General features: G+C 39.0%; 2 protein-coding genes across 2 annotated transcripts in view; both read left to right on the forward strand.

Annotated features, from left to right (window-relative positions):
* The first annotated feature begins 1,278 nt into the window (after positions 1-1,278).
* Positions 1,279-7,664, forward strand: fezf1 (FEZ family zinc finger 1). The gene is made up of 4 exons (XM_034117284.1): positions 1,279-2,037; positions 4,679-4,813; positions 5,907-6,039; positions 7,429-7,664. Exons 1-4 carry the CDS (start codon positions 1,279-1,281, stop codon positions 7,662-7,664), a joined length of 1,263 nt encoding a protein of 420 aa, XP_033973175.1.
* A 5,433-nt stretch (positions 7,665-13,097) lies between these two features.
* aass (aminoadipate-semialdehyde synthase) overlaps positions 13,098-21,413 on the forward strand; it is a 59,630-nt gene continuing 51,314 nt past the window's right edge. The window contains exons 1-3 of the mRNA XM_034117062.1: positions 13,098-13,213; positions 18,401-18,621; positions 19,135-19,311. Coding sequence (XP_033972953.1) covers positions 18,403-18,621; positions 19,135-19,311 — 396 coding nt within the window. The 5' untranslated portion in view covers positions 13,098-13,213; positions 18,401-18,402. The remainder of the gene's footprint in view (positions 13,214-18,400; positions 18,622-19,134; positions 19,312-21,413) is intronic.

A 21,413-nucleotide genomic window follows, 5' to 3' on the forward strand; every position in this document is an offset into this window, starting at 1 on the left:
TATACATTTTCATAAATGGTGTTTTTATTCAGGATGTTAAGGTTCAAATGTTCGTTTTTTATATTAAAAATCTCTACGACTTTCTTTGGTCTCTATTCCCAAAGCGCTTCTGATATTTTAACAAATCATTCCGATCATTGTCTAACCGTCAAAAATGTACAAATCCGAATAATATAAATGAGTAATAATAATAATAATAATCTCAGGGCTTTATCAGATAAAGTGAAAAGTGAAAAACGACATTTTAAAATCTGGTGTTTGTGTTTTTTCCAATAATGAAACCCACACCAGTTTCAGTCCAGAAACACAAAACAAATACCGTATAAATATGTATTCTTTATTATGTGTATCTCCTGCTTCGCTTGTCTGGCCCTTTCTGTCCATCTAATGTTCAAAATGTAACAAATAAATCCTCCTTATAGCTTCAGCTCACTCATCATCACTGGAAGGATGGAGGTTTACGCACATCGTGTTATTTATTCATCCATTTGCGTAAATGTGCGTACAAGAACCAAATGCATCCAAAACAAAAAAAAGACAGCATGCAGGAGATGAGATTAGAAAGCGCAGTTAACTGTTATTTCTCATGTTGCTTCTTCAGAATATATACACAAGTCTATAGAGAGCCTTTTCTTTCGTGGATGTGTTTTTTTGTGCATCCAAAAATCGTGAGCGTAAAAAGAAAAGGATGAAGACAAAAAACGCTCTGAGTCAAAGTGTGATATTCAAAGCCCACCCAGGCTGAGATCGATGTCTTTAAATCCATTTCCTGTTCAACATCTCGATCCGTGTTCTGTCTCAAGTTCAGCCACATGACAGCTCCGTGTGTCTCCGTGCGTAAAGAGGGGCTGGCGTTAGAGGAGCCAAAGACGCGTCCAAATCTCCTCCACAGCTCCTGACCCCCGCGTTACGTGATTCAAGAAAAAAGAAATGATGTCACGCAAAGCCACAAGGGGACCTGGGATTTACCAAATACCTTCCAGTTGAGCAGGAGTCCTGCCAAGTGAGGGACGACCTTCCTCCTCCTCCTCTTCCTCCTCTTATCCAGCGGTGACAAGTGCAGAGAATCGACAGCGGAGTATTGAGCAAATTATCTACTTTCCCTGCTCTCTCTTCCTGGACGGTTAACGATCCGCGAGGTCTCGGCTCTCCGCACGCGCTGATTGCCGTCGATAAGGACGATAAGGTGATTTTATTTTTTGGAGGGGGGGTTCCCCAGCAGATGATGGGCCGGTGAGGAGCGACCTTCCCCTCCAGCAGCTTCTCGTCGCGGCGGTGATGGACGGTCCTCTCCGCCGCCCAGCGGGGATCCTCGGCTCCCCCCCGGCTTCTGGGAGCCAGCCTGCGGGCTCAGACTCGCTCATCTCCGGCAGCAAACCTCTCGCTTTCTCCATCGACCGGATTATGGCCCGGACGCCGGAGCCCAAGTCGATAATCCCGCTCCCCAGCTGGTTCCAGCCCGCTCCTCCCGCGGGGAAACTCGACCCGGCCCCGCTGCACTGCATGATCCCGCTGCTGCCGCTCGGGTATGAGACCGGACACCGGATCAGCATCACCGGGCTGGAACCGGGACACTTTGACGCGTCTTCTCTCGCGGCTCCGGCAGACTTTCTGGGTTTTGGGCTGAACTACAAGCACGGTCCCCCGCAGGATGAGTCCTCTCCGGGGCAGTACAAGCTGTTCCGGCCGCGCGTCGTGAACCAGTCCCATTTCCCCGCCATGGGCACCGTGTGCTACCTGAACTGCACCGGGGACACCGGAGGAGGAGGGTGCGCGCCCCCCGGGCTCGTGAACCTGCACCCCATGGCCTCCTACCTGCTCAGCGCGCGCCACAAAGCCCTCATGGCGGAGAAGAGCGTGAAGCCGGGGTTACAGCAGCAGACCGATCGGTACCCGGTGAGTCAGAGTCAGATCCAGAACTACATGAAGGACCACATCCTCACCGAGAAGATCTTCAAAGGCTCCGCGGCGGCCCGGATCCAAGGCTCGTGTCCCGGGAACAAACCCAAAGTGTTCACCTGCGAGGTCTGCGGGAAGGTGAGTGCTCCTGTATTATTAACCAGGGAAATAAACGAAATGACCTCGAGACGTAATGATTCATGTGTTAAATAGAGAGTTCATTCAGAGGGTTTTTGGACCAGATTTAAACTAAAGCATTTCAGGGAAGGTGAGTCCTGAGTCCGGTATTATTATTATTACTGACCGGGAAACTAAATCAAATGAAACCAAGCTTTATTCGTATAGCCCAATATCACGTTTGTCTCAGTTGCTTTACAGATTAAAAACAAACAACAACATGGTATATGACAGCAAACTGAGAAGACAAGATAGTGTGTGGAATACAAATATAAATAAAACTAAATAAAATAAGATACAAGATATAATATAAACTAAATGACCTCGAGACGAAATGATTTATGTGTTAAATAGAGAGTTAATTCAGAGGTTTTTATTTCTGATTATTATAAGAATGGCCTTTTGGAAAAATCCAGATTTAAAAGAAACCATTCCAGGGAGTCTTTGTTTCAAGGTGAGTCTTGCTGTTATTATTCAAAGGAAACTAAATCACTTAAAAACATGCAGCTGGTTAATGTTCAATAAATAAAGTCAAACCGAAAGATTTTATATCTGACTATTATTATTAGGATTTCTGTTTTTATTCTGGATGGACTTTTGGATTACACTATTTGATGGGATACATTTCAAAGATGTGTTTATTAAAGGTTCATCGTTTTAATCGATTTAAGAATCCAGATTTAAGTTACACTATTTAATGGGATTTTGTATTTAAAGGGTTATTTTGGGTATTATTGAATCAGATGCAAACCTAAAATGTTGATTATTCAAACTGGTTTAAGAAATTCTTTTTTTTTAACATGTTTTCATTAAAAAGTCAATTTTAACGATGTTCATAAAATCAGATTAATTCAAGGTGTTTTTTGGGGATAACATGTATAACCTTTGATCATGTAGAGCGGGGGGGTCAAACTCAATTTGATCGCGGGCCACATCAGCGTTATGGCTGCACTCAAAGGGCCGGCTGTAACTTCAAGACTATATAAAAATACATATATAAATATTTAATATATATAAAATAATGTATTATTTTACATGATTGCCTCTGCATTGGATTATTATCTGATAACTTCATAATTAACTACGTCTGAAAGAAGAAGTCTCGCGCAAATAATTGCAAGTCTCTTCAGTGCGCACGTCACAAAATGGTTTAAAAAGAAAAGCCACATTTTGGGGAAAAAGTTCAAATCAAAACAAAAAAATGACATGTCGAAAAAAAAGTCAAATTCTGAGAAAAAATGAATATTTGAGATGCATTGTGGGACATGTAGTTTATGGGCAACGTGCTTCTGTAAAGCGGCATGTAACCGTATATATTATATTCTTTGCAAGCTCCACATGAAGTGAAGTCACGGGCCGGATTTGGGCCCCGGGCCTTGAGTTTGACACCCCTGATGTAGAGAGTGAAATTGGGCCAATTATGAGTTATATCACCTCATCATGAGATGATAAGAGGATCTGCATTCCCTTTCATTCATAAGGAAATCATCTTAATTAGAAAATGGTCAAATGTCATTTAAAAACATGCACATTTTGAACGGGATGTTTGAGTTAAGTAGCCTAAGTAAACAACAACTATACAAATAAATATGATTTAAAACGGGAACAGATTGGATTCATTTAGACTTTCTTTCAGGATCATTTGATATAGCTTCCAGTAAATCTGTCAAAATAAGAGGTTTTTAAGGGTGTGTAAATATTGTCACGTCCCCACTAAGGTGTCTGTGACCTCGAGACAGTAACACAACCAATACGCGAGGGAGTCAGAGTGAACGTTAACAAAAGTGTATTCCTTGTACAACAAAGAACTGACAAAATGCTCTTTGAGTCAGGAGGAGTAGGAGGCAATGGAGACTGTGCCAAACTAAATAAATAAATATAAGAAAACCAGGCCTCTCTCTATCCTCTGAAACCAAAACTCAAACAAAACCCTCACTAACTGAACTAAGAACTGGACAAAGCAGAATACAATCCACTAAGTGTGTCTAACATGCTACGTGATGAAATGTAAAGGTCGGAAAACAGAGTCCAGTAGAATCAGAACTAAATTAAATGTTGTTAATTCTGCCATTAAATTAAAAACAGTTACAAAACAACAGCATCCAATAACAAGAGCTCATTGTGTTGTTCGGACAGCATTACACTCAGAGCCCATTGAAGACCCCCGGCAGCTTTAATTAGACTCAGGCTGATCATTAAAAAGCTCCAGATTAAAACGTTCTGGAAAACATCGCGAGCCTTTAAACTGGGACATTAAGGGGGGGGGGGGGGGGGGGTAAAGTAGTTTCAATGGCATTAATTGTCCCTTAAATGTCATTATTTTGGAGTAAAGAGGCTGACAGAGGACTTTCTTATTTTAATTAAACACATCTCATCGCACTAGAGCATCATAGTTTATGTAAAACACATTCAAATATATGGGATTTTCGACAATAAACTAAAATATAATATGTGATATTTTAAGGGGAATATACAAAGCAGTGTTTGTGGTGTGTTTTATTATTTTAATATGTGTGTTTTATTATTTTAATATGTGTGTTTTATTATTTCAATGTGTGTGTTTTTCTTTTTTTTTACATCGTATTTTATTTTTCTCTCGCAGGTGTTTAACGCGCACTACAACCTGACGCGCCACATGCCCGTGCACACAGGCGCGCGGCCGTTTGTGTGCAAAGTGTGCGGGAAAGGCTTCCGACAGGCGAGCACGCTCTGCAGACACAAAATCATACACACTCAGGTAGGACACACACTTTTAGTCACATCAAATACATGTGCATATTGTGTAACTTTTGTGTGTGTGTGTGTGTGTGTGTGTGTGTGTGTGTGTGTGTGTGTGTGTGTGTGTGTGTGTGTGTGACCTGACAATCAATTTCAAAGTGAAGTTAATCCATTAAATCTATTATTATATTTGTTTAAGGGTGTGAGTCTCTGAGGCATTTATTTAAAGGTGGTTTTTTGATAAGTGAAAACAAATAATTCACTTTGTTTTTTTAAGACAAAAACACTGTGGTCATGTTTGAATCCCTTAAACACTTAATAAAAACGTCCCCTTATCATATATATTGCTCAGTGATGGTATCAAGACACCTTAAAGTCGAACTGAAATGCTACGTTTTAGTGGAAAAAGTATACATTAAAATAACGATTGAGCTTTTTCTGTCTTCCTCAGTGTTGTGTTTGAGCTCCTCCTGTGGTCACTCAACACACCGATATCATTTCAGATAAACTAGATCATGTTTTTTAATCCTGCAGCAAATAAATAACAAATAAACATCAGACAAAGTTGACACGTATTTAATATGGGGTGAATTGCCCTGGGACACCTAAACTCCAATGAGTCAATGAAACTATGGGTTAACAAAGGTTGTGATGTCATGCGATCAAAATCACATGACTTCTCAAATGTCCAATCACAGATGAGGAAGGAGCAACCTTCAAACCAATGTCCCACATTAGGCTAAATCACCCCGCTTCTGCTTCATTAATGCGATATGAAATAAGGGCCTACATTTCCCATAATGCACCTGGATTGTGTGTAGTGTGTTGATCATCCCCGCTTCATTTAGACTCCAACTTCTTTCTTGTGCAGCCAAAATGAAATATAATACATATTGATCGATGTGTGATTTTCTGTGATAATTAATACATCTCCTGTGGTCACTCAACACATCGATATCATTTCAGATATATGAGCTCATGTTTTTAAATCCTGCAGCAACTAGTCTAAATACAAAATATAAATAAAGTCAAATCATGTTAAATAAAAATAAATATATAATCCATGTATTTTCTGTGATATTAAATACATCTCCTCCCGTGTGTTTGTACAGGAAAAGCCTCACAAGTGTAACCAGTGCGGGAAGGCGTTCAACCGCAGCTCCACGCTCAACACACACACGCGCATACACGCGGGATACAAGCCGTTTGTGTGTGAGTTCTGCGGGAAGGGATTTCATCAGAAGGGTGAGGAAACAAAGAGTGATTTTATATATTCAGAGAAGTAGGCTACTCAGATCTGGTACTTGAGTAAAAGAAGAAGGACTGAGATCTTACACAGGAAATAAGTTAGAGTCTAAATTAAGCATTGTCTGATCAAAACACAGGTGCATTATGGGAAATGTAGGACACAGACATTTTGACAGAAACAGTACTCAGATCTTGTACTTGAGTAAAAGTAGAAGTACTCAGATCTTGTACTCAAGTAAAAGTAGAAGTACTCAGATCTTGTGCTTGAGTAAAAGTAGAAGTATTCAGATCTTGTACTTGAGTAAAAGTAGAAGTACTCAGATCTTGTACTTGAGTAAAAGTAGAAGTACTCAGATCTTGTACTTGAGTAAAAGTAGAAGTACTCCGATCTTGTACTTGAGTAAACGTAGAAGTACTCAGATCTTGTACTTCAGTAAAAGTAGAAGTACTCAGATCTTGTACTTGAGTAAAAGTAGAAGTACTCAGATCTTGTACTTGAGTAAAAGTAGAAGTACTCAGATCTTGTACTTGAGTAAAAGTAGAAGTACTCAGATCTTGTACTTCAGTAAAAGTAGAAGTACCAGAGTGTAGGAATACTCTTTACAGTAAAAGTCTTGCATTCAAAATGTTACTCAAGTGAAAGTAAAAAAGTATTCATATTATTAATATATAAATATTTGAAAATAAGGACTATAAATACTACGGTAGAATATTACGGACATATGTGAATGGTGACCCTTCCCAGCCTTATAGTCTGTGGGATAAAACACGTATTTAATATGCTAATGCTTCATTAATGTTATATGAACTAATGCTTCACTAATGCTATATGAAACGAGGGGTCCTACATTTCCCATAATGCACCTGGATTGTGTGTTTTGATCAGACACCTCCCTGCTTCATAGACACTAGAGGAAGATTCTGATCATTTGTTTAAATTAATATCTTAAATACAATTATTTTTAAGGCCGAACAGCTGTCAAAATGTCCGTGTCCTACATTTCCCACAATGCACCTGGATGGTGTTTTCAGGCTGTTTCTGGATTTCTTTCAGATAAATTATCTTTGATTTTGACACTTTTAAGGCCAGGAAAACAGTCAAAAACAAAGCAGCAGAGATCGAGATATGTATATGAAACTAACGGTCCTACATTTCCCATAATGCACCTGGATTGTGTGTTTTGATCAGACAATGCTTCATTTAGACTCTAACTTATTTCTTGTGCAGCCAAAAACGGATGCTTATGATAATTAGTTTGACAAAAATATACTTTATATTGTCTGATTTCGAAGCAGTTTCTGAGATATCATTATATTTATTAAACAATGGGCTCTTTAGTGAAAGTATTTCGTGTTTTCTGACTCCCGTTCTTCGACTCTCTGCAGGAAACTACAAGAACCACAAGCTGACGCACAGCGGCGAGAAGCAGTTCAAGTGTGCGATCTGCAACAAGGCCTTCCACCAGGTGTACAACCTCACCTTCCACATGCACACGCACAACGACAAGAAGCCCTTCACCTGCCCCACCTGTGGAAAAGGCTTCTGCAGGAACTTTGACCTGAAGAAACACATGAGGAAGCTGCACGACCTCAACACCGCGCAGCCCCCCCCGCAGGCCTGAACCAGGCACTACAAACACTGAAACTGAACTCAAGTCCTGGTCTATGGAGCCCTGAAGGTGTTAGGAAGAAGACTATTTTAATTTATTAGGAACTTTTGCCCCTAAGTGACCAATCAGTGTGCTTCGTTACCCTGGTTCAAGTCATTTGGATCCTCTAATATGTGTCTTTTGGTGCCGAAAATCACAAAATCCTGCTCTCAGACGGCTTCATTTGGACACTGACTTATGTATTGTGCAGCCATGAAGTTCTCCAAAACCTCAAGGAGGATTCTGACTATAAATGCAAAGAATATATCGAAAAATATCTCATATTTGACTATTTTAAGGCCAAATCAAATGTCAAAATCAAAGCAAGGCTTAGATAGATACATGATACATGACAAAACGGGTCCTACATTTCCCACAATGCACCTGGGTTGTGTGTTTTGATCCTCCCTGCTTTATGTTGACACTAAAGGACAATTCTGACAATTTGTTAAAAACGAATATCTTAAATACAACTCAATTGAGGCCGAACAAACTGTCCTACATTTCCCACAATGCACCTGGATGGTGTATTTAGACTGTTTCTGAATTTTTTTCAGACAAATTGTCTTTTATTTTGACACTTTTAAGGCCAGGAAAACAGTCAAAAACAAAGCAGCAGAGATCGAGATACGTATATGAAACTAAGCGTCCTACATTTCCCACAATGCACCTGGTTTGTGTGTTTTGATCAGACCCTCAACAGCTATGAAGTTTTCTAAAACTTATTTTTGTTTTGACACTTTTGAGGCCTAACAACCTCAAAGTCTACGCAGCAAAAGCAAAGACATCCTGATTAAGCTTCAAAAACGAAGACTCCTACATTTCCCACAATGCACCTGGATGGATTGACTAGATAGACCCTTCCTGCGTGTCTATGTCTTTAAAACCCCAAATGCTCTGTCTGTAACGCAGCTTTTCTGTCATTAATTTGTAGTTGTAAGTATCCGAGAAGGAACGAACACTCCTAATTTCTTATTTTAAAACGAGTGAAGTTCCCCTTTAAATTGTTTGACACAGAAGATAACCGATCGTGTCGCATCCCAGATGAAAAGTTGACAATCGTGATGGAAGTATCGCTGTAAAACATTTGGTTGTAAATCCAAAACGACCAACGACAATCAGTATTTTTTGGTCCCTGTTAAAAAAAGAGACACACATTGAACCTATGAAGTCCAACAGTATTTGCTCACAAACAGGTGACAGTTCACGCTTCTTTTTGGTCAATTAAAGGCACAATGAGTAGGAAAAAAAACAGAAAACATCCCATATGAACATCTCGAAGCAGGTGGCGGCACAACTCTCTGAGTGGATGTTTTTTATTTTGCTATTTTTGGGACGATAATGGACTCAAACCCAAATAAAAACGGAGCGATCAGGTGCTATAACGTAAGCACACAATCAAGGAGAAGCGACGAAAACACACCATCGAAAAAACTGCAAATATAGGAACGCAAAACACCAAGCGGACAAGGATCTTTTTTAAATAAAAGCTGCACGGATACGCACATTACCCTCTTGTTGAACCTGTGAACCTGTGTTGTTCACAAACTGTTGCCAACAAATCCTACTCATTGTGCTTTTAAGCTCAAGGGAATACATTCAATAAACTCCTACAAATAAACCAACAGTCTGCATAAGTTTCCTGGAAGAAACACAGGACTCCTCTCAGGCCTCTTGACCCTTTCCTCTTGAACTTGACCCTTCGTGACCCCTGGAGGCCCCTCAGACTCAATTGAACGTGACCTCTCTGACCCCCAAACGCCTGGAAACGTCGGACTCTCTGCTCGCGTTGGACTGAGGACACTTCAGAGGACAAACTGAACTTTAAACTCCTCTGATTATTAGTCAATGATATTATAATGGTGGCTAATTATCATGTCCTTAGTCATCAGTGATTACTGGTTTTAATTATTTTGCATCTCAGGATGTGGGATTGATGACACCAGAGATGAAGTGGAGGTGAAACAAGACACAAGTAAAAAACTGATTTACACCAAGGTTTCAACACAGAAGTCTTTGAAACTAATGTTATATATTCTGTCTTTGTCAACAAATCCCATAAACAGACCAAACCAGGTGATTTTATGCAACTAACTAAGTATTGTGTGTGTATCAAAGTCTAATATATCTTCTTTCTCTGTGCCATAGTGCGCCGTTGTCGTCCAAAAATATTAAAAAAGTCGTCATAATTTTGCATTTATATACATGTTCTTTTATTACCTTGAACACACACTGTACTTTATTCTGACTCAATCCCACACACACCGTCCTGTTGACACAAACACACACCGTCCTGTTGACACAAACACACACCGTCCTGTTGACACAAACACACACCGTCCTGGTGACACAAAAACACACCGTCCTGTTGACACAAACACACACCGTCCTATTGACACAAAAACACACCGTCCTGTTGACACAAAAACACACACAGAGCACCAAATGTGGATTAATCCACCGCTGAAAATAGTCCCCAATAAATGCACTATTGCCTCCTGTTTGTTTAAAGAGGCCATATTATGCTTTTTGGGTTTTTTACCATGACTGGAGTGCAGTGGTGATTCTAGAGTCGGTGGGGGCCCTAGGCAAACATTCACTGGGGGCCCCTCGAACCAGCTTTTCCTCACCATGCACAGCCGACATCCCCCCCCCGGAGCGGAGCAGCGCAACTGAAATGATGAGCTTTTGACGGCGCGCTATGCATGGGGTCCGCCTTGAGGGGGTTACCCAACATGTCGTTGCAGTAAATTAAAGGGTGTTTCATGTTGTCGTTGCTGTGGACCTTCTTAATCTACCTTCTTTGGGGGGCCCCCTTCTGGTCCGGGGCCCGAAGCAGTTGCCTGCCTTGCCTGTTCGCAAGGTGCGCCCCTGCTGGAGTGTGTTATTTAAGTATTTTAGGGTTATTACAGACTTTCTAGCTGCACCCACTTTCAATTTGACATCATAAAAAGATGTTAAGATGGATACAAAGGTTCATGATCCTCATTTTTATTGACCTGCAATGGTATTCAGATTACAAAATGACGGTGGAAATAACAACAATATTGCATACAAGCTTTAATATTCTTCGACCTTAAGTACCACTATAATTCCTACACTGTTGGTGGGATTTAACTTCAGTACAAACCCTTCACCTCCACATCTCTGGTCCCGTCCGTCTGTTGTTATTTTTTATTTAAATCTCAGGATTATTGTAAAAAAAAAAAGGTGTTTTATGATATTTATTTTAAATTGTACTACTGTTATAAAATAAGAATCATGTCACGGTGAAGGTTTGGGGCCTCCTGCTGCAGATGCTTAACATGGAACAAATAATAAATAAAATCAACTGTGTGTAATCACTTGTTTAATTATTTTTACTTTAACATAAATAAATACAAATATTTAACAAGGCCTGTAAAATGCATTTTGGCCGAACACATGAATACATTTAATGATATTTCATAAACACAGACATACTAAAAGATAATTTTAATTACTTTATGTACTGCTAGGTAACTTCTTCTTAAATCATAGAGCCTATAAGAGTTTGTTGGTTGATTTATATGTTATATCATTAATTAAAATCTGAAAAGTCACTGAAAAGAACAAGTAGAAAGTAAAATATCTGCCTTTAAAATGCCGTGGAGTAGAAGTAAAAGGTGGCATAAAACAGACATACTTATATTAAGTACAAATACCTTAATTCTATAACAGTTTTTGAGGAAAAGTACCAAGTAACTTTCCAATCCTGATTATTTTCCGCTGTTTATATTAATTCCAGTCACATAAGGTCAGTGAAAAAGAATCTTCACTGTGATTGGCTGAGCGGGAGGCCGTTCCTCAGCTCTGGATGCTGATTGGCTGAGACACGTTGCTACTGTACAGATCTTTAAACGCTTCGCGCGGCCTGAAACGACCTCCAAGACGTCACGTGATTTCTTGTAGATGTGCTCGTTTTTCAATATGCGCATCTTTTACGGGCGGTGACATGAACTTATCTCCATCTGCAAGCATTTGGAAATGTACCCCACTTCCTCCCTCTTTGTTAAAACATGATATAAACGTAGGTGCGTTTGTTTAAAAAAATAAATGCTCACATACACGGTGATACAGCTCTGACACCGCCCACACGGGGTGCACAGTACATCAAAACAAGGCTAATTTATCTAACGTCCCTCTAGAGAGAAATTCCATCCATTCCGTCCATGGATGTAAAGATCTGCTTCGACTTCCACAGCGGAAAACTACACACTTCAGCAGAGCAAACCGGAACCTGGTGGTGTTACTTTCAGAATAAAATACAAAAGCTTACCTGTAATAAAAAAGAAAAACACTTTTTATCGACAGGCAGGTTTGTCCTGTTGTTTTGGTGCATAAAGAGTCAAGAGTGAGGGTATAAAGTAACTAAGTACATCAACTCAAGCGCTGTACTTAGGTACAATTTTGAGGTACTTTGACTTTATTTGAGTATTTTAATATTATGCTACTTTGTACTTCTACTCCACTTCAGTTCAGAGGTAAATGGTGTACTTTTACTCCACTAAATGTATTTAATACCTTTAGTTACTTTCCAGATCTGGATTAATGATGTGAAATATAATCAAGTCTTAAATCAGTACAATATCTGAGTACTTCTACTTCTACTCAAGTACAAGATCTGAGTATTTCTACTTCTACTCAAGTACAATATCTGAGTACTTCTACTTTTACTCAAGTAGCTACAAGATCTGAGTACTTCTACTTTTACTCAAGTACAAGATCTGAGTACTTCTACTTTTACTCAAGTACAACATCTGAGTACTTCTACTTCTACTCAAGTACAAGATCTGAGTACTTCTACTTTTACTCAAGTACAACATCTGAGTACTTCTACTTTTACTCAAGTACAACATCTGAGTACTTCTTAAGTTCTTCCACCTCCGGGCAAGAGACATAGTATGAAATGTAAAAGAAAATATGAAAAATGAATATGTTAAAGTATGAGGTAGTACTTGTGCTGAAGTCTTACCTTTCAATCACAGCATATAGTTAAAGTTGTTTTAACCTGCTGTTATCCTCCTGAGTCCTACAGTTTTAATGTTGTTATTGTCTTTTGTGTTTACTGTATCTCATTTAATGTTTTGTATGTTTATTTTACATTCTGCTTTGTCTATTGTTCTTGTAATTGCATGTATCTTTTAGCACCGTGACTCATGTTTGTTAATGTGTCAAGCCCATTGAGACAAACCACTTTGTGATATTGGGCAATATAAGTAAGCTTTGATTTAAACCTGAATCAGCCACCTTTAAAACTTCTTACTGAAAGTATTTATTCTCGTAAAATGTTTTATCATAATCTGTAATTAATTAGATGTAACGTTGTTTAAATACCCTCTTTCCAAACATAAACGTTTCTGTTTGGTTTTATTTTGAAAGTCTGCCCGGAAACGGATTAGTTTACCGTGCGGAAGGATCACCTCTGCGTGACTCTCCGGAGCTCCTTCCTCACTTTCCCTCTGCAGGAGCCGGCGTGGTGAACTGAAGCCCGGTCACAAAAGGTGAGTTTGACCCGGACGCTTCTCCACATGCAGCCGCTGATCGATCCAAGTATCGGTACTTGTATTTATTGTGTAAACATGAGGGCGTGTTGAAGTTGGATCTGATCCAGGATCTGACCTAAGAGTCTGCAGCTGGAGGTTAAAGCTGCCCCAAACTCCATTCACTGTGTTACCCATTTAAATCTCCTTTCTGAGGGAGTCAATGCTGGCTTTTACTTTACTGTGAGTTCATTGTTTATATAACATTTCAATATCGCCCTGCTGTAGCACTGATAGTAACACAGTGGCTGTCAATACTAGACAAGGCTCAGATGTAGTGATTATATTATTGTTTTAAAGTGTTTGGCAAACATAGTGGGTTTCCACTGGTTCCCAACATGAGGTCTGTGCAGAGGGGGAAGAAGTACTCAGGTCTGTTACTTAAGTAAAAGTAGAAGTACTCAGGTCTGTTACTTAAGTAAAAGTAGAAGTACTCAGATCTTGTACTTGAGTAAAAGTAGAAGTACTCAGATCTTGTACTTGAGTAAAAGTAGAAGTACTCAGGTCTTAAACTTTAGTAGAAGTACTCAGATCTTGTACTTGAGTAAAAGTAGAAGTACTCAGATCTTGTACTTGAGTAAAAGTAGAAGTACTCAGGTCTTAAACTTTAGTAGAAGTACTCAGATCTTGTACTTGAGTAAAAGTAGAAGTACTCAGGTCTGTTACTTAAGTACAAGTAGAAGTACTCCGATGTGTTACTTAAGTAAAAGTAAAAGTACTCCGATCTGTTACTTAAGTAAAAGTAGAAGTACTCAGATCTTGTACTTGAGTAAAAGTAGAAGTACTCAGATATGTTACTTAAGTAAAAGTAGAAGTACTCAGGTCTTAAACTTTAGTAGAAGTACTCAGATCTTGTACTTGAGTAAAAGTAGAAGTACTCAGATCTTGTACTTGAGTAAAAGTAGTAGTACTCAGATCTGGTACTTGAGTAAAAGTAGAAGTAATCAGATCTTGTACTAGAGTAAAAGTAGAAGTACTCAGATCTTGTTCTTGAGTAAAAGTAGAAGTACTCATATCTTGTACTTGAGTAAAAGTAGAAGTACTCAGATATTGTACTAGAGTAAAAGTAGAAGTACTCAGATCTTGTACTTGAGTAAAAGTAGTAGTACTCAGATCTGGTACTTGAGTAAAAGTAGAAGTACTCAGATATTGTACTTTAGTAAAAGTAGAAGTACTCAGGTCTTGTACTTGAGTAAAAGTAGAAGTACTCAGGTCTTGTGCTTGAGTAAAAGTAGAAGTACTCAGATCTTGTACTTGAGTAAAAGTAGAAGTACTCAGATATTGTACTAGAGTAAAAGTAGAAGTACTCAGATCTTGTACTTGAGTAAAAGTAGAAGTACTCAGATATTGTACTAGAGTAAAAGTAGAAGTACTCAGATCTTGTACTTGAGTAAAAGTAGAAGTACTCAGATCTTGTACTTGAGTAAAAGTAGTAGTACTCAGATCTGGTACTTGAGTAAAAGTAGAAGTACTCAGATCTTGTACTTGAGTAAAAGTAGAAGTACTCAGGTCTTGTGCTTGAGTAAAAGTAGAAGTACTCAGATCATGTACTTGAGTAAAAGTAGAAGTACCAGAGTGTAGGAATACTCTGGTACAGTAAAAGTACTGCATTCAAAATATAGTGAAAGTAGCGACAGTAAAAGTAGTCATTGTGCAGATTGGTCCATTTCAGAATAATATATATGATATGTTTTATAATGATTGATCATCAAAGTGTTCTCAAAGCTGGTAAAGGTGCAGCTAGTTTGAATGACTTTGTATACTGCAGGGTAGCTTGTGGATTCACTCCAGGTGGAACTAAAGTCTGATTTAACACTTGATTATATTTCACATCATTCATCCACATCTGTAAAGTAACTAAAGGTATTAAATACATGTAGTGGAGTAAAAGTACACCATTTACCTCTGAACTGTAGAGGAGTAGAAACTACTAAAGGTAAAACATTGAAAGTACCTCAATATTCTGGGATTAATCGAGGTGGAAATGGGAATAAAATAGAGCAGACAACATTCAATAATTAGCCAAATTCATTCAGGTTGAAATGTGTACTGTTTTTAAATTGATGTAAACTACTTCGCTAACATTCCCACTCTTTGTAACCCTGAACTGCTGTAAAGCTCAACCGTTTAATCTGTAACCAAACCAGTGTTAAAACAATCATTTACACAGGGAAGCTATATGTGCTAAGCTAAGCTATGCTAACCAAATGCTAACTGAACTCTTATATTTAACATACAGTTATCAGAGTGGTATCAATATCAAAAATAGGACTCTGTATTACACTGAGCGCCTTTTACTCAAAGTCACAATAAGATGTAATTAACTGGAATAAATCAGAATCAAGTTTATTGACAGCTACGTTTACAAGGAATTAGCTTTGATGCTATGATGGTGCTAACATAATCAACATACGAATATAAGTTGTAAGAGAAGGTCAAACATTTAGCATTAAAAAGACATAAAGATACGTTTTTATATCAAATTTAAATATACAGAATATACCAAAACACTCAGTACAATGAATATATGACAAACTGAAGTGTATTGTATTTTAAAGTTGACGGCTGTGCAGAAAATATATTCCGAAATATGTGCAAATGTGCAAATTAGGAGGAGTGTTTCTCTTTGGCTTTATTCTAAACACCTGGATATGTATTGTTGTGCATGTGCTGCTCATGTCTTTAAACCCTTCATGGTGTGTTTTATGTCCTCAGCAGTTGAACTAGTCTGTTGTATTTTTCTGTTTGATTGTTTCATCTGGTCCTTGAACACCACCTGTCCTGCAGCAGCTCTCTCTCAGCAGCAAACTTTACTCGACCTCTGACCTCTGAGTCATATTTCATCCTGACTGTCAGGTTTTATTCCCACTCTGTTTTGTCAGACGTCATGCACGGTGCAAAGAAACCTCTCCGAGCTGTTGTTTTTATGATATTATCTTTATTGGCTTTGTGTAATTGTTTATGCAAGTCAGTGTGTGTCGAAGGGCTGCGACTAATCACTCTTTTTTTAACCTGTTTATTTGCAGATTTCTGTTTTAAAATGAATGGTTTGTGTTTCAGTTTTGAAGGTCCATGAAAATGTGTCTTTATATCCACTCAAAAACTATCCTATAATACATTTTCATAGTAGTTTAGGTTGGTCTGTTACTATGAATACTAACTTATTCTGTGTATTTATAGAGTCTATTTGATAAGGATACTCTATAGATATATATCCCTCACTTTTGATATGAATATATTTAATTATTTTTAAAGCATTTTTTACTTTGAATTCATGTCAAATGTCTTGTTTTAACATGCTGCTTTGACAATATTATCTCCCAGACTGGGATCACTTAAAGGTGGGGTATGTAATTCACTTCAGAAACACTTTTTGTTATATTCCATGGAATGCTCTTAACATCCCGATAGCAATGAATACATGAAATGCTTTGACAATAAATACATTAATAAATATCATCTGTGGAAGCCGTGGTACTGTAAAAAGCACGACCAATCATCTGAGCCGGCCCGGCTAAAATAACTGGATGGCCTACCTGCCTGTCAGCCTTCCATCTGTGCACAAACTTATCTCGTGCCCTCATTGGTCATGTGCGCGTTCGTGTGTGTTGGAGGAGGGGCTCTGTAAGGAAGTCTGAAGGAAGGGGCAGAATTTTTCCGGTTGTGTACTTTCAAATTCTAGCGCACTCGAGCTGGTTTCTCCCAAATGACATACCCCACCTTTAAAGTGGGTAAGTTTGAGAAACCGGTTTGAGATCGCTAGAATTTGAAAATACACAACCGGAGAAAATCTGCCACTTCCTCACAGAGCCCCTCCTCCAACAGACACGAACGCGCACATGACCAATGAGGGCACGAGATAAGTTTGAGCACAGATGGAAGGCTGACAGGCAGGTAGGCCATCCAGTTATTTTAGCCGGGCCGGCTAAAATGATTGGTCGTGCTTTTTACAGTATTACGGCTTCCACAGATGACATGTTTTTAATGGATTTTTTGTCAAAGCACTTCAGATATTCATTGCTATCGGGATGTTAAGAGCATTCCATGGAATATAACAAAAAGTGTATCTCGAGCCGGTTTCTCAAACTTACCTACCCTACCTTTAACTTGATCTTATGTTATCTAATCAAATGCATAGAAAAGCAGGAAAAATCTCCATCTTTGGCTGAAAACTGCATTTTCTCACATCTTTGCCTTATAATGACTCATTGTTCTGTTGATCTAAACTTAACACAAAAAGCAAGGACATTTGTGTTTGGTAGATTATTTCTTTATTGTAACAATGCTTCTTGGCAATACATCTTTTACCCTTGGAAAGCCTGTTTATTTACCTTTCAAATGGTGCCACATTTATGAGGAACATTCATTTGTGGGATGAGCAGCAGAGCTGAAAATGCGCTCATGAAAAAAGTGCCAAAAAACAGCTTTTTATTGCTGCTGACTCTGTTTGCTTTAGTTTGGGAAATTGTTCATGGTTACATGGTTTGTTACAACAACGAAATAATCTAGCGAACACAAATTTCCTTACTTTTTTTGTGAGAAAAATATATAATTATCAGCCAAAAATGTCTCTCAAATATGGAGATGTCCTGCTTTTCTATGCATTTGATTAGAAAACATAAGTAAGGGATAATGTGCAGAGAGGCGGTCATTATGGTCTTTTTGACCTTTTTGATTACAGATTTGAAAACATCGCTGCTTGCTTTAAAAGTAGCACAATTCATTATGTCAGACCTGGGAAAGTATCTAGATATCCCTGCCCTAATGCCAAAGTAACTGGCAACTGAATATGTTTTGATGTCTATGTCTGGACCGTTGCGTAAAAAGGAGGGTTTCTGCCCCGTTACTTCTCCGCTGTTTTCTTGTCCCAGTTCCAAACTGTAAACAGTTAAATCGACCGAACTTCTTTCTGCAGATGTGAGCGTCCTTAACAACGATCAATAAGTCCTTGACAGCGGTCTGTACTACTGGATTAACAACGTGTCACGTGTTCTGAATTGACCAATCAGAATCGAGTATTCAACTAAGCCATGTAATAAAATCAATTTAAGTAATCCCTGTCTGGAAAGAAGCATTGTTAGAAACAAAGAATTAATCTTCCAAACACACATTTCCTTAAGTTTACTAATTGTCGCCCCAATTGTGAAGCCATGTTCAGACTCCTCAGTCACGGAGGTCAGAGGTCGCGCCGCTGCCTCTCAGTTCAGCGCAGATATGATCACCATCGAGCCGTCATGGCTATCCGCCGCGAGGACATCAACCCCTGGGAGAGGAGGGCGCCGCTCGCACCGAAACACGTCAAAGAGCTGACCAACGCCGGAGTCAAAGTGCTGCTGCAGCCGTCCAATCGGAGAGCAATACACGAGAAGGTGAGAATTATGATACTACATCCACGAGAAGGTGAGCAGAAACGGGGAGGAAACGCCCTTTAAAATTACACCTGGTTCAGTCTGCTATATTACTCTGGAGGTAGGAGTATAAGTATAAGTAACATATCTGACATACGCTTTATTATGCTTAAATCATTATAGAACATTGCGATATTATTACCATTATTTATTTTAATATATTACAAATTTAGAAGGCAAGGCAGGTTTATTTATACAGCACCTTTCAACACTTCAAGGCAATTCAAAGTGCTTTACAAAAATAAAATACATTTTCGTCTACTTTTAAGAAAATAGGTGATCTGTCGGCCTCCATTCTCCTTTTATATATCATTGAATTTGTTTTAATTTCATTTAAATACTGATTTATGCTCTAACAATTCCCCCTGTGGATCAAAATACCTCACTTTTAGTTTATTTAATTGTCTTAAATACAACTGTATATACGTTTGAGTGCTTCTTGGAGCTTGTTTTTGACCCTTTCTTTGTTTCCAGTACTACATGAGGGCGGGGGCCGTGGTGCAGGAGGATCTTTCCGAGGCGTCTCTGATCATCGGGGTGAAACGACCCCCCGAGGAGAAAATTATCCCCAGGAAGACGTACGCTTTCTTCTCCCACACCATCAAAGCTCAGGAGGCCAACATGGGGCTGCTGGAGGACCTGCTGAGCAAGGTGAGGGTCTCCAAACATCTAGAAAAGGGTCTCCAAACATCTAGAAAAGGGTCTCCAAACATCTAGAAAAGGGTCTCCAAACATCTAGAAAAGGGTCTCAAAACCCTAGGAAAGGGTCTCAAAACATCTAGAAAAAAGGGTCTCCAAACAGAACAAGGGTCTCCAAACATCTAGAAAAAGGCCTCAAAAAAGGGTCTCCAAACATCTAGAAAAGGGCCTCCAAACATCTAGAAAAGGGCCTCCAAACATCCAGAAAAGGGCCACATCTAGAAAAGGGTCTCCAAACATCTAGAAAAGGGCCTCCAAACATCTAGAAAAGGGCCTCCAAACATCCAGAAAAGGGTCTCCAAACATCCAGAAAAGGGTCTCCAAACATCCAGAAAAGGGTCTCCAAACATCCAGAAAAGGGCCACATCTAGAAAAGGGTCTCCAAACATCTAGAAAAGGGCCTCCAAACATCCAGAAAAGGGCCTCCAAACATCCAGAAAAGGGCCTCCAAACATCCAGAAAAGGGCCACATCTAGAAAAGGGTCTCCAAACATCCAGAAAAGGGCCACATCTAGAAAAGGGTCTCCAAACATCTAGAAAAGGGCCTCCAAACATCCAGAAAAGGGCCTCCAAACATCCAGAAAAGGGCCTCCAAACATCCAGAAAAGGGCCTCCAAACATCCAGAAAAGGGTCTCCAAACATCCAGAAAAGGGTCTCCAAACATCCAGAAAAGGGTCTCCAAACATCCAGAAAAGGGCCTCCAAACATCCCGACCAATATACAGCAACCTCTTAATATAAAGAGGTGTGTCGTGAACTATGACTGCAGTAATTATAAAATAAACTGACCTTTAAAGACACATTTGAAAGGCTATGGTCAATACAAAATGTAGAAGAAACAAGTAAATATTAGTTTTTGGGGGATTATTTGTTAATTTTTACTTTACAGTCTATCTTTTGGGGAGGTTTTGTACTACTTATCTAAACTTTGTCACTTTTTTCTAGCCCTATATTACTGCTTTTATATATTCTATATACTAGATACTCTACGGATACTGCCCCATTTCAGCTTTATGTCAAATTGTGGCACATGTAGTTTTTAAACAGTGTTTTTTACTGTAATATGCTTCCAGTTTGGAGGCACTACATTGATGAGAATTGTGCTTATTGTCAGACATAATATATGGTAAATCCGTTCCTGCACTCAAGTTTAATTGCTGTACATTTAAAGTCAAGTTATTTATTGAGCCCTAAACACACACTTCTCAACGTTACCTGCTTTGCAATAAATCACCTTGTTAAATACTTAATTATCTATATCAGAAAAGATAGAACATAGACAGAAGTGTTCAAATAAAAAATAAAAACCAGTTAAGCCGTTAGTGGTTGAAACAATTTTATTTTCACTTTTAGCTGCTAGTTTCTGTTTGATTTAGTTCCTGAAGCTCTCATCTGGGAAAATCATGATTTGCGTAACTCCATTCCCTGGTTCCTCCTTATTTAAGCTAAATGTCAAGGTGTATATCAGTATGTAGTGTCTCTACTTTAAAGAGTCCTCTCCTGCTGATGTTCAGGTGTATATCAGTATGTAGTGTCTCTACTTTAAAGAGTCCTCTCCTGCTGATGTTCAGGTGTATATCAGTATGAAGTGTCTCTACTTTAAAGAGTCCTCTCCTGCTGATGTGCAGGTGTATATCAGTATGTAGTGTCTCTACTTTAAAGAGTCCTCTCCTGCTGATGTTCAGGTGTATATCAGTATGTAGTGTCTCTTCTTTAAAGAGTCCTCTCCTGCTGATGTTCAGGTGTATATCAGTATGTAGTGTCTCTACTTTAAAGAGTCCTCTCCTGCTGATGTTCAGGTGTATATCAGTATGTAGTGTCTCTACTTTAAAGAGTCCTCTCCTGCTGATGTTCAGGTGTATATCAGTATGTAGTGTCTCTACTTTAAAGAGTCCTCTCCTGCTGATGTTCAGGTGTATATCAGTATGTAGTGTCTCTACTTTAAAGAGTCCTCTCCTGCTGATGTTCAGGTGTATATCAGTATGTAGTGTCTCTACTTTAAAGAGTTCTCTCCTGCTGATGTTCAGGTGTATATCAGTATGTAGTGTCTCTAC

The sequence above is a fragment of the Trematomus bernacchii genome, unplaced genomic scaffold (genome assembly GCF_902827165.1).
Source record: "Trematomus bernacchii unplaced genomic scaffold, fTreBer1.1, whole genome shotgun sequence".
NCBI classification, from domain to species: domain Eukaryota; kingdom Metazoa; phylum Chordata; class Actinopteri; order Perciformes; family Nototheniidae; genus Trematomus; species Trematomus bernacchii.

Excerpts from the sequence above, each read along its gene's own strand:
- fezf1 (XM_034117284.1), top strand. The coding sequence starts at position 1,279 with ATGGACGGTCCTCTCCGCCGCCCAGCGGGGATCCTCGGCTCCCCCCCG. Across the intron at positions 4,814-5,906 it reads ACAAAATCATACACACTCAG|GAAAAGCCTCACAAGTGTAA; the intron begins GTAGGACACACA and ends GTGTTTGTACAG. Across the intron at positions 6,040-7,428 it reads GAAGGGATTTCATCAGAAGG|GAAACTACAAGAACCACAAG; the intron begins GTGAGGAAACAA and ends GACTCTCTGCAG.